Source organism: Nylanderia fulva, unplaced genomic scaffold, assembly GCF_048542155.1.
Source record: "Nylanderia fulva isolate GAGA-0341 unplaced genomic scaffold, ASM4854215v1 Scaffold89, whole genome shotgun sequence".
Classification (NCBI taxonomy): domain Eukaryota; kingdom Metazoa; phylum Arthropoda; class Insecta; order Hymenoptera; family Formicidae; genus Nylanderia; species Nylanderia fulva.
The window spans coordinates 249,570-263,140 of record NW_028191015.1 but is presented as its reverse complement, the minus strand read 5'-3'; the positions used below and the strand labels follow the sequence as shown (position 1 = coordinate 263,140).

At 43.5% G+C, this 13,571-nt stretch overlaps 1 protein-coding gene and 1 long non-coding RNA gene across 2 annotated transcripts; one reads left to right on the top strand and one right to left on the bottom strand.

Annotated features, from left to right (window-relative positions):
- Positions 1-258: 258 nt before the first annotated feature.
- LOC114935788 (uncharacterized) lies at positions 259-1,759 on the top strand. Its single transcript, XR_014926365.1, has 5 exons — positions 259-389; positions 542-758; positions 849-962; positions 1,331-1,446; positions 1,698-1,759. It is a non-coding gene; the product is annotated as an uncharacterized LOC114935788 (long non-coding RNA).
- Positions 1,760-7,846: 6,087 nt separating this feature from the next.
- On the bottom strand, positions 7,847-13,571 carry LOC146719716 (uncharacterized). The gene is made up of 3 exons (XM_085489604.1): positions 12,754-13,571; positions 10,179-10,340; positions 7,847-8,036 (listed from the first exon to the last, which is right to left on the bottom strand). Exons 1-3 carry the CDS (start codon positions 13,569-13,571, stop codon positions 7,847-7,849), a joined length of 1,170 nt encoding a protein of 389 aa, XP_085345730.1.

The following is a 13,571-nucleotide window of genomic DNA, read 5'->3' as shown; positions in this document are numbered from 1 at the left end:
AGTACGAAGGTTTGAGAAAGGTGTTTGAAAGTCACTCAACAAAATATTCACGTAAAGACAAAGACTGCTATTTATTTCGTAAGACTCCCGTATACAAAAATCAACTATCTTTTAGGTATACTGCTCGAAGGAGAGTCCCGGGTTTCTCAGCTCGCTAGCTTAAATACCCTTTTGACTCTCCCGCGCGCACCGCTCTAGTTTGCGCCCTTTACGCTTATCGCCGAGGGCAGCAGTTATCGGGGACAGATAGCTGTCGTATCGGCGCGTGCGCAATCAGCCGATCGGTGGCGATTGCTTTCAGCTCGGCCATGCTGCAATTAATTTCGTCTCGAAATTATAATTTTTTTTTTTTTTTTAATATTAAGTAGTACCGCTTATTATTTTAACAGGTACGTATTCTATTTATTTTACGCAGGTACGTATTACATTAATAAAAAATTTTTTTTTTTTTACACTTATTAACATTAGACTATACAATACAGATTATTTACCTTGGCGACTACCTATTAATCGGTCTCTTTTTTCCCTATTTTTATCCAAGGTTTTATTCTATCTGCGGAAAGGATCGTATCCAGGGGTTTCTGCTTAATATTAAAGCCTCGGATGTCCTTAACGACATAGCGACTATTGCCCAGACTTTTTGCAATAAGGTAAGGCCCCTTATAATTTGGTTTGAGCTTTGAGCTCGTACCTATTTTGGGGGCAGTGTCCCTTATCAAAACGTACTCCCCTGGTTTATATCGCGTTGGCTTGATACTGTGAGTATCTTTGTATTCTTTATTGTATGCTCTCACAAGGTCTGTTGCTCGTGAAGCATTGTCCCTATTAATATCTCTCTCTTTTTCTAGGTCCTCATCGACGGTGACAAGGGCCTTCGTGAAATTGGCTAGAGAGTGATCCGAATGGCTGCGTTGGTCAAAACCTAACATTAGTTTTGCTGGACTTGATTTAGTCACAGTGTGGTACGTATTGTTGATCACGTATTGCATTCTCCCTAAATAATTTTTCCACTCATCTGGCGCATCGATGAGCTTGGTTAGCGATGATTTTAAGAATCTGTTCACTCTTTCAACTGTGCCATTTGCCCAGGGTGCTGCTACGGCCACCTTGCGGTGCTTGATACCTTTGTCCGATAATAACTCTATGAATTCTTTAGAGGTAAAGGTGGTTCCTCTATCCGATATCACTTCCATAGGATTGCCAAAACTTGTGAAAATATTTTCTAAGCATGTAATTGATTCTCTACTACTGGTTGTTTTGTTGGGAAACAACCAGGTGAATCTGGTGAAAGCATCTATCACTACTAAGATATATTTGTATTTTTCTACAGTTTCCTGCAGTGGACCGAAGTGGTCTACATGCAACGTATTTAACGGAACCTTGGGCAAAGGATGCAGTTGAGTTTCCCTTTTGAACCTGTTAAGCGCGTTATTGGCTGTAAGACAGGTAAGACAATTGTCTATGTGTTCTTTTACGCGCTTCCTCATGGTGGGAAACCAATAGTTTTTTAAGATTCCGTTTACTGTTTTTTCTACTCCGCAATGAGCCATCTCGTTATGATAAATTCTCATTATATTGGATATCATCGACTCCGGAATTACAAATTTCAGTTCGTTATCGATTTTCTTATAAACCAATCCGTCTACTAATGCGAATTTATCATTATGCTCTAGTTCTAACGTTTTACTAATTTCTAGGATATTCGAATCCGCAAGCTGAAGGAACTCAAGTCGTCTCTCCAGCGGAAGTTCGTCTATGTGTGCGACACTTCGACTAAGTGCGTCTACATGTGCCATGCGACTACCTGGACGATGTATGATGTCGAACGAGTAATTTTGCAGCGCGAGAGTCCATCGAGCTATTCGCGGGTTTAGGTTTGCTTTATTTACGGCATATACTACTGCGTTACAATCTGTTACAATTGTGAACCGCGTGCCATATAAGTATATGTGAAACCGCTCAACTGATTTAACGATTGCTAACATTTCCAGCTCGTAGCTGTGATACCTGCTCTCTGCTGCGTTCGTACCTTGACTAAAATACGCAACTGGACCCCAGGAATTATCGCGTCGCTGGAGAAGGATCGCTCCGAACCCTAAGCAACATGCGTCTGTGTAACTGGGTTTCGGCCGCCGGATCGTACAGTCTCAGCAACGGAGTGGCAGTCAGCTCCTTTTTCAAAGTTTCGAATGCTTGCGCGCAACGTTCGTCAAAATTGTATACAACGTCTTTTTTCAAAAGATTCTGTAGTGGTTTAGCTTTCAGCGCGAAATCTTTAACAAATTTTCTGAAATAACTCGCGAGTCCTAGAAAACGTTGTAATTTTAATTTGTCGGACGGTTCTCTATATCCTGTGATCGCGTCCACGTGACGGGGGCTTAATGTAATCCCGTCCGCGTTTATTATGTATCCCAAAAATTCTATCTTCTTCCTTAAAAATTTACATTTTCCGAAATTTAGCTCGAAGCCGTGCGTTTTCAATATAACGAGAACTTCTTTTAGTGTGTCAAGATTTTGCTCTATTGTTACAGACTGTATTAGCACGTCGTCTATATAGACTATTACTTTGTTTTCTCTGATTAACGAATTAAGGATGCTAATTAGTCTTTTCTGAAATTCGGCCGGTGCCTCGCAATAACCGAATGGCAACCGGGTAAACTCGAATTGACCGTCCGGGGTCGCGAATGAAAAGTACTTCATGGAGTCTTCATGGACTCTGATTTGATGAAAACTATCTTTTAAGTCCAATAATGTAAAAACGCGACTTCCACTCAATCGCGATAAGCATTCTTCGATTACCGGGAACGGATACTTTTGCTTGATCACACGATTGTTCAACGGTCGCAGATCAACACACAAACGCATCTTACCATTTTTCTTTTTCACAGGTACGACCCGCGCGCAATAAGGCGAGACGCTCGGCTAATAATACCTCGCTCTAGGAGGTCGTCTGTGATTTGCCGGATCTGCGTTCGCTCTACATTTGCGAAGCGCCTGGGTGCGAACGCATAGATTGACGGATCTCTCAAATGTACACGCACTGAGAAGTCGTCGTTTACAGGTGACGTGTCCTGTTCTTGTATCTCTAAAATAATTTTTTGCAACTTTATTTTTGTTTCGCGCCCGAAGTCTATTTTATGTTCCTCGAGTATTTGTTTTAAACTCAAGTCCTCGTCGATATACAAAGGCAAATTCGCAAACATGTTTATTCGGTCATGTTCACCTTGCGCCGCCGGTTCGTATATTAGAGTGATATTGTTTTTCGACAAAAATTCTCTCCCAAGTATAATGTCGCCCTTGAACGCGTCGGAGTGCAAAACTTATAACCGTATTGAAAATGTTTTGTCGCTAATTTTTTTCACAGTTATCTGAGCGTCCACCAACCCGAGTATTTTCAACGGGACGTTCGATAGATTACGTAAATTTGTTTCAACCGATTTGAGAACGCAAAATGGCGCAATAAATTTTTCATATACGCTATTTTTTATTAGCGAAACCGGGCTATCCGTATCTATAAGTCCTAACAAATCGCATGAATTTCCTAAAATTTCGTTTATAGAAATCAACGGGTCGTCGACGGTCGACTTGCACGCTTCCTGTGTTGCCGCCACGAAATCGGATGCTACCTCGTCCGCGGTCACGTTGGCTGCAGTGATTCCCGATGCAGGCTGCGCCCTGGTCGCCGACTTCGACTCCTTTTTCTTTAATGCGGGGCAATCAAACCGACGATGCCCCTTCTCTTTACAGTAGAAACAAGTGGTCTCACCTCTACAGTCCTTGTGAGTATGCCCTCTTTTACCACAATTTCTGCAGGCTGACTCCTTGCCGCCCTTGCTGGACTGACCCTGCTGCGCTGGTTTCCGGTCCCACTCGGAGGCGCCCTGAGTGATACGCCGCATCCTCTCCAGGAAGCCGTCCACCGTGTCCTCCGATAGTGACAGCGCGGTCGCCTTCAAAGTGGTGATGGTGATTCCGCTCACCAACAGATGCACCTTGTCCGCCTCGGGAAGGTCCACTCGATGCAGCATTGCCAGTTTTTCTATGGCATAATCGTCGAAGGTTTCCTTTGCAGGAAGCCATTTTCGTGCCTCTATTTTTTGCATTACACGAAAGAACGAAATTTTCCGATCGAAAATCTTAACTAACTCTGTTCGCAGGCCGCTCCAGGATTTCACCGCGGCGTCTCCCTGCAAGTCGTACCACCGGCGAGCCGATTTGGTGAGGCGGCTGGAGGCTGCTAAGAGAATCGCCCCGTCTGTAACGTTGTGGACCTGGGCGACTTTGTCCACCCGTCGGACCCACGCGTGCACGTTATCATCCTCTTGGCCCGCGAATTCCGGGATTTGCAAAGCCAGTGCCTGGATTGAACCTGTCGGCGTCCAGGACTCCGCCGTCCGACGGTCCACATCGTCCGTCGGTGACACTCTCGGGGCCCTAGAAGGACCCGGCGAAGAGACAGACTCCGCATCTAGTGGCAGAACCGGGACAGCGGCGGGCTCTCGTCGCTGCTCCATCACAAAGTTAAGTAGCATGTTCAATTGTTGCTGCTGCTGTTGCTGCTGCTGCTGCTGCTGCTGGATAGTCACCAGCATCTGTCTTATCATTTCTGTCATTTCCAGAGACTCTGTGGCCGTCGCCGAAGTTTCTGACGACCCTGCTGCCCTAGCCGGTGCCGCCTTTTTATTCTGGGTCCTACTTGGTGGTGCTGTGAGCTGAGCCAACTCCTGGACCGGCTCGTGCCGCTCTAGATGACTCATAATTGAGTCCACCAAGTGGCTACGGCCTCCCGCTGTCGGGAGAGCGTATTTATCCGCTTCCTCGCGAAGCTCCTCCATCGTGAGGTTCTCCAGAGAGGCCCTGTCCATTGTAATTCACGCGCGTGTCCGCATACACGAATCTAATCGAGCGAATAAATCGACACTTTGTTTTAAGACAAAAACAGTTCTTATTTATTCAAAAGAAACACCCGTGTCTCGATGGATACTCCGCACGCATCCCACTTCTGATGTTGTAAGAAATCGAGATTATTAATGTAAGAATTTAATAAAGTATTTAATTACGGATGACTGTTACAAGTTTTAACTGTTCTTAGAAAGCGCGGAAAGTACGAAGGTTCGAGAAAAATGTTTGAAAGTCACTCAACAAAATATTCACGTAAAGACAAAGACTGCTATTTATTTCGTAAGACTCCCGTATACAAAAATCAACTATCTTTTAGGTATACTGCTCGAAGGAGAGTCCCGGGTTTCTCAGCTCGCTAGCTTAAATACCCTTTTGACTCTCCCGCGCGCGCCGCTCTAGTTTGCGCCCTTTACGCTTATCGCCGAGGGCAGCAGTTATCGGGGACAGATAGCTGTTGTATCGGCGCGTGCGCAATCAGCCGATCGGTGGCGATTGCTTTCAATATCAACTTATCCAACCTCTTTAGAAGTCGGAACAAAACCTAACACGGAAAGCGAGAAGGCAAAAGAAACAAAGGTATCCCTAACAATAATATATTTCTATCTTTCCCTCGGCTTGTTATTGCTAACGATAATCGCAAGCACGGCGGTGAATAACCGAAAATCTCCGGATGGTCATAAAAATAAACGAGACCACCGGGCAAAAAAAAACACAAGATAAACGAAGCAAGCTCAAATATTCAACAAGCGAAAGCACCGGAACGGTATTCGGTACTCAGATATACAGTAACAAAAAAAAATTCACAAAATATTCGGTATCAGGCTTAAAACAAAAGGTCGAAAAGAGAAAAAAAACTGCGCAAAATTATCGGCACTTTCCCCTCAATAAGTATTTTAATAAAACGGTACTTAGCGCTCTCAATTACAGCGTCACGGTATCGAAATCGGCCTATTCCCTATGGCTCACAAGTTTCAGAAGCGAGGACCGCGGGCGAAATTACTCACCCAAAATAAATTCCCCAATCCTCAAATCTTCCCTTTACAGCTATCACTGTGACGACACTAAAAATTTTCCCACTAACTAACAAACAATAACTAAAAAAACGAAAACGAGAACGAAAAGACGAAACAAAACTGTTAAAAAAACACATGAAATATCAATTCACCCACAGAGAGAAAAAAAAATATAAATTTCGGTAAACAATTTAAAGAAAAGAAAAAAAAAGGAAAAGGAAAAATGTTTAGGTATAATACTCTCTCTCTCTATTGGCGTGGCCCCACGTTGGGCGCCAAAAATTTGCAACGTCTTTTCCTGCTCCGAAACGCCAAGTTCGGACAGGGGAGCGTTCAATTTAAAGATTCCCCAAGTTTAAATGGTGAAACGGTAAAAAATCGGTATCAGAAGAGTTAATTACTCGCACTTAGGGGCGTTTATTAACTCACGGTAAAGTTGGGCGCCAGGCGCATGGAAATGCGCCACGAGACTAATGTGAACGGTACTTAAGTTAACTTCCCCAGATGTTATACAGAGTCGCGGGTCTATAGGATGGTTGGGTCTATGGTTGAGAGAGAGGTATAGAGAGACATACACGTGGTGTTATAATTTGACAGATATATATATTTGACACTTAGGATTTACAATTGGACATCTGATAAATATAATTGGATAATATAATTATGTAACAAACAGTAATATATAAACTAGCGGTAGGGAAACAAAAATATAATATCAAGATCTGCGAATATCGGTATTTCGGAATTGATCTATAAAATTCTTATTATACAATGTGAAACATCTTAGAGAATTTTGCGACAATAATATACAAACGGGATAAACAAAGACAAAATCGGTAAACGTTATGATGGTCCAACTTATTTTCGCGGGCACGCGGTATAGACAGAGGTCACAATAAGATACTCCGGGACACGGCGCGGTATGCAAAACAAAGATAACAAATAGATGACGGAAATCTCGTGACTCTCTCGCACGATTCTCTCGCCGAGTCGAAAGCAATGAAATATGTAACAAACTCGCGGAGAACGGCTACACGCAAATTCCGAAAATCTATTAATCTAGCATATAAGAAACGTGACTCTGAATATCCCGGTAACCCAGATTTATGATAATGACTTTCGAGACGACGGACTGTCGGCGGCACTTTTCGGAGAGGGCTCGGCTCGCGAAACGCAAAGTCGGCTGGCCCCGCGATACGATACTCCAAAAAACGAAAAGAGAGAGTCCGCTCTCTCACACACAAAACGATACGAAAAATGAGAGAGTGCGGTACTCACGGTAATTACGATACACGATCAATACCTACGGTACCAACCAACACGGATCTACGACTACTCGAGAGGCGGCTTACAGTTTCTGGCGGTGTAGTCTGGTCCTCGGGTCGCACGTTTGGGAGTCCTGGAGGCACCCTCTCTGTGCTAAGGCACACCGAACAGTGGAGAGCCGGGCCTCGCGCGCCTCGGTACCCTACGTGCCGCGCCGATCTCTCGCGCATTCCCTCGATGATAGGATCGATGGCGGGCACGCGGTATAGACAGAGGTCACAATAAGATACTCCGGGACACGGCGCGGTATGCAAAACAAAGATAACAAATAGATGACGGAAATCTCGTGACTCTCTCGCACGATTCTCTCGCCGAGTCGAAAGCAATGAAATATGTAACAAACTCGCGGAGAACGGGTTACCGGGATATTCAGAGTCACGTTTCTTATATGCTAGATTAATAGATTTTCGGAGTTTGCGTGTAGCCGTTCTCCGCGAGTTTGTTACATATTTCATTGCTTTCGACTCGGCGAGAGAATCGTGCGAGAGAGTCACGAGATTTCCGTCATCTATTTGTTATCTTTGTTTTGCATACCGCGCCGTGTCCCGGAGTATCTTATTGTGACCTCTGTCTATACCGCGTGCCCGCGAAAATAAGTTGGACCATCAAGTCTTCCCCGCCTCCCCCTCTAGCGGGGTAATTCTCTCGCCGGTATCTTCCTGCTGCTCGAGAGGATTTTTCTCCGGGTCCTTTCCTGCGGCTTCTCTCCTGGGGGACCAAGCGGTAGGCTGGCCGGGCCCTCCGTCGTCCTCTTCCAGGAGCGGTCCAGGTGTAGGCGCGAGTCCTCTCGGTATCCTAGAATATCCGTACGGCTTCAACATTGCGCGAGAGATAATAAATTAAATTCGGCTACTGGATACTTAACTGCGCGCGGTCCCGTGCTCTCTCTCTCTCACTCTCGATCCATCCTTCTCTTCCACTGTGGTATTCCAGCATCCTCCGTCTCTCTCTTGCTTTACAACTTCTCCTGCCGCTCTCTCGGGTCGTCGCTGTCGCTTTCCCTACGAATCGCGTTGCACGCGCATCGGCGGGCCGGCGCTGCGCGCAACTGCGATTTTCGCAAAAATACGGTAAAAAAACGAAATAACGCCGACGGATCGCACCCTCCCCGAAATGAGGGGCGCTCTAGATCCCCGCGTCCTACCCGATCGGGCTTTTCGCCCTTGTGACGGCGCTCTCAAAAGCGTCACGTCACAATATATAATCCTGATGGCGTCAGCGGACGCGGACAGAGAAGAAGGAAACGTTTCTTAATTTTTCATGAAAAACGTCACTTTTTGACCGCTTGTATCTCCAGAACGGCTTGACCGATTTTATTTCTTCTTGGCTCAAATTACTCGTGGCGATGCCGCCTTTCAGGTTATATTACGTGCAATTCAAAATTTTTTATATTTTAGTAGTTCTACACCCCCCAAAAAATGGACTTTGATGGTGCAGGATAAGAGACTTGTAGTGTCTTTTAAGGTCTTTTAGGGTTTGAACATGGCCGGAGACACTACCGCGTCTCCTAATATTTATATATATGTTCTAAGAAAAAATTAGTTATTTACCAAGTAAGTACTCCAACATGAAGTTACATATATGGATACTATTGTACAATCATACAATTTGACAGTTTGGAATTTTTCTAAAACATACATAAGAAGTAAGTTTCTATTTAATCATATAAAAAATATACTTGTACATATCAAAAAATAAATATCTATAGCTAATTTTAATAAATCTATTAATAAATTGTACGTACTCACCATTGTATAAAATACAAAAGTTAAAGTTTTTATGACAGGTAGTTAATTAGAACAAGTAGAAAATTAATTTTCAGCGTTATAGAATAGTACCATTAAAACTTTCTGGCTTCCATTACAATCTTGGATTGTGTGTACTATGAACAAAAAGTTACTTTTTGAATTCATCGTTAGACAAAAAATTTCTTCATATAACCTATATGACAAATTTTTACTTATCAATGTAAAAAATATGCATTTTATAAATAAATATATATATTTTTAAACTTACCATAAATATAAAAAGGAAAAGTTCCTGTACAAAGTAGTTTGAATGTAAGTTACAACACCCATCGCTGGTCAGATTCTTAACTGAAACTTATCCTAAGGTGAAATTATATAGATATTTATTTAATAATGTAAAAAATATGTATTTAAAGAAATAATTGTATCTATGTTTGTGACTCATCTTACAATGAGAGAAAAAAGACATTTTGCCAAGCTCTGAAATGAGGTTACAATATTTGTCATTGAACATATCATTTTAAAGATCTTGATCTCTTTGCATTTTTTAAAAAGTGTATAGATTTTTTATTTACGTATATAACAAACAACTATTTTTTAAAAATATATATACCTGTAAATAGTTATTCAGACTTACCATGAGAGGTAAAGAAATGAAAAATAGCTTCTCTCTGCAGAACTTCACAGATAAATATGTATAAAATTGATTTATATAAATGATGCATTCCACACTCAGACTTCATATGCTATATACATGTATCAGTATGTACTATCGCCATAATCACAATACACTATTAAAACATATTTTTACCAAGTTAATGTAGAGTTCATAGTTTTAAAAGTAGATGTACTGATGTTTTTATTTACTGTAAAATGCAAGTTATTCAGAAAATTTATAAGCAATAAAGATTCATTATAGCGACAAGAATGCTAAACTTTTTCTTATTTATTTCGCCATAATCCATGTGATAGGCAGATTACATTTTTCTAATAGTACGTCGACAATGATAAATAAACAATATTTCAGAATATGCAATGAATATCGTACGTTCCCGAAAGATGTTATGTGACCGGACGAACAAGATAAACATGCACGTATTCCCGGCTTACCTACACAGTATGCCCCGCTTTCATTTACACGGTCGCCAGTTACTTTTACCTTTGTAAGCAACAAGGTGAGTCGTCGTACCGGATCCCGGTCTGCCTTGGATGAGCTAAAGAGTTTAGTCCCGTCGCTTCCTTTGTAGGCTGCTGCGCGGTCCTTTGATGCAGGCCGCTGATGCGCTGTTGACCGTTTGACGCTAGATGCGTCTTGGGAACTTCCGACTTATATACTCCTTTGCTTTCAGGTCTGCGAGGGATGTCCGTATGGCGGCGAACAACGTCTCAACCTAAAGGAGGATCAGCGTGGGATACGTGAGTGAAGGTAAGTATCATACACTTTTTTCTTGGTCAAAGGCAGTATATTTCCATTTAACGCAGTGTACACTTTGTGTACTTCCGTCACAATATTCACGTACAATTTCCGACAAATGTGCCGACGAACTATCGAATATCGATCGTTGGATCGCGCGGGCCGCGTACGCGTAATTTCCGCGTTTATCAAAAGTCGTCTATCGGACGAGACGAACGAATCGAACTGTTTTTGCCGCAACACACGTAAACGAACGCAATGCCGATCAGTGATCGCGACTTATGCACTAGTCGTACTTGCTGGTCAGTTGATCAGACTTACTTCCACGGAACTCGAAGTTTGCGATTGGAAATCCATGTACTGACGTTAACTCTCGGTGAGAGTCGTCAAGAACTAATGTTCTAAACTGATCACGAGTGACGGGATGCCACGGGTTTTATACCCGGCCGCTGTCTATCTCCCCGCTCTCGGGCCGCCGGCCAATCCACGCGCGCTACCCCACCGCGGGGTCTCGGTCGAATCGCCGCGCTCGGGGATAGACTCGGTTCGTCGCGAGTTCTATTTTCACGAGTTGTCAGTGTAAGCTGTGTTTGTAAAAAGTTCCTATTTAACTTAAAACTAACATGTAAGTATAAACATGCGCTGTCTCGCATATTATGATTATTATACACTTAATACTAACTTATAACTACTTATAATATATTTATTTATTAGATTAATTATTAAATGACTAATATTTCATTTTTAACATAATTAACTTAAAATTATGTTTTGTATCACAAAATAATAATTTTGCGCTTAGACCTTTTCAAACTAAAATAAACTCGGAATCACAATATCTGTAAATAATCTCTAAAAATGAACTTGACACATTATTTACGGTAACTAAAACTTTATATGATTTTTGTTTCAGATGAGTGTTTTTCTGAGGATCGGTCTAAACGTCAGTTGCACAAAATAAAATAAAGTAAAATTAATTTTACGCGACTTGACACGTCATATGTGCAACTCAAAAGGATTAAAATAAAATCATGCGCATTCATCGATGGGCGTGAAAATAAAAGCTAGGACGCTTGCGTCAGCGGAAACGTATTACATCTAATTTATATAGACTAAAATCAAAATAAAATAACCTCATTGTGCGCGACGGAAGGCAGGATAGGGAGTTCGGAAGCGAGAAGACAGCGAAACACTGCACTCGACACACACGTATTGTTTAATATAAACTATATTTAAGACTAAGACAAAGAAAAATACAAGTATTGAAACCGCACAGAATTTACAAAAAGATAACTGATTAAAATAAACCAAAAGAAATAGCCGAGTCGATAATTAATAACTAAATGTTCCGCAAGCAACGGTAATTAAACGTGATAAAACGAAAAAGACAAGCGATCCTTTTCTTACAGTAGAAGCACACTCTTGACGCGACGAGCAATCGGAAAAGAGCGCCGCGATCACGAGAGAGGAGGTTTTTATAGGCCCGTGTTTCTAGAATAGTCGAGAATAATTCTCTTTATTCTATCATTCGGCTGAGGTCGAAAGAGCGTCTAGTGTAATTATTTACTTTCAGAAAAATAGTCGTTTTGTTGTTATCGGGACTAAATTGTATCTCCTCTCGCGCGACCGCGGTGTTTACCATTATCGGTGATTTGACGTAAGCGCTTCCTTTTCGCAGGCGCGGGGTATACGTATACCTGTGCGGCCGAGCGCTATTTGAAAGAATATTAATAAAAAATGATGCATGATGCATGTTGCATGTCACGATTGCATGAGTTTTAACGCAATAATGTTTTTAAGCCTTTTCAGTTTGCGTTTAGCCGTTCGATTTTCGAACATTCCGCCCGCCTTGCAGTATACCTGCAATCGACTAAGTAGTGCGAGAGAGGGGGCGCGCGCCTATTCACGCTCTCGCGAGTGACGGGCACGTGGAGCGCACGTGCTCGGACGGATTTCGCTCAAGGAATGCTGAATCGAACAGCTGTTTATTTTCGAGCGCAGCAGTATAGACGCGTGTCGGTGAACGCATCGAGGAATACGCGACAATTTCGATTGTGATATTAACCGTGATTGAATAATGAAACGAATAGTTGAGTGATAAGAAGATTGCAGCGATGAAAAGAGTGGAATGTAGTTATGATTGATGTGAGGTAGTTTGGCACGGTGCAAATGAAGTGTTGATGAATTTACTAATTGCTTGTGGTTTTAGGTGACAGATCGTCAGCGTCGGGAAGAAAAACGAGTTTGCTAACGGGTCGCGTCAAGACAGTGGTGGCGGTGCGGACCTCGACTGACGCGAACGTGTCCGTTGGCTCCGGAGTGCAATTTGGTGATGCGTGCTAGAGGCCACCTCGTTGGCGCGGTCATTTCGTGACGTATCAAACAGAGTCGACCGACGCGAGCTTCCCGGTTAATTTTGAACCATTTCGGCCGATGAGCCAGCGTGTGTAGGTATTCGCGGGACCATCGGGACCAGAAATGATCCTTCATCTGTTGTAGAAGCTGCCACCGGGAGAGGCGCGACGGCGATTCTTCAGTCAGCGACGGTTCGGGGACGGCGGAGAGCGCGGAGCCGATGAGGAAATGGCCTGGTGTCAGCGCACTGAAGTCCTCCGGGTCGTCGGTCAGCGGTTGCAGCGGCCGAGAGTTGAGGCAAGCCTCGACCTGGGAGAGGAGAGTGGCCATCTCGTAGGTGAGTGTAGCATCTCCTATCACTCTGCGAAGATGGTGCTTCATCGACTTGACTGCCGCTTCCCAGATACCACCGAAGTTGGGCGCAGCCGGCGGGTTGAACCGCCACTGAATTTGCTCCTGAACAGCGAAGGAGGCGACGCGACGTCCTTCAGGGTTTGTGGCTGAGAATAAGTCTCGGAGTTGAGTGTCGGCGTCTATGAAGGTGGTCCCACAGTCGCTGTATAGCGTGTGACATACACCTCGCCGAGCGATGAACCGACGCAAGGATGCCAAGAAAGCGTCGGCCGAGTAGTCCGAGGCGACATCAAGATGGACGGCCCTGGAACCTAAACAGATGAAGACGACAATGAAGGCTTTAGAAGATTTGTGCCCGCGGTCTTTGGGACTTCGCAGCCAGACGGGTCCGGCGTAGTCGACGCCAGTATGGAGGAACGGTCTTCCTGGCGTCACTCGGGGTGCAGGCAAGTCACCCAT

Bases quoted from the DNA above. Each gene is read 5' to 3' on its own strand.
- LOC146719716 (XM_085489604.1), bottom strand. From the start codon at position 13,571: ATGGGTGACTTGCCTGCACCCCGAGTGACGCCAGGAAGACCGTTCCTC. The intron at 10,341-12,753 runs GTGGCCTCTAGC...CATCCCTCGCAG, and splicing joins GAAATGACCGCGCCAACGAG to ACCTGAAAGCAAAGGAGTAT. The intron at 8,037-10,178 runs GTACGACGACTC...CGGATATTCTAG, and splicing joins CCAAGGCAGACCGGGATCCG to GATACCGAGAGGACTCGCGC.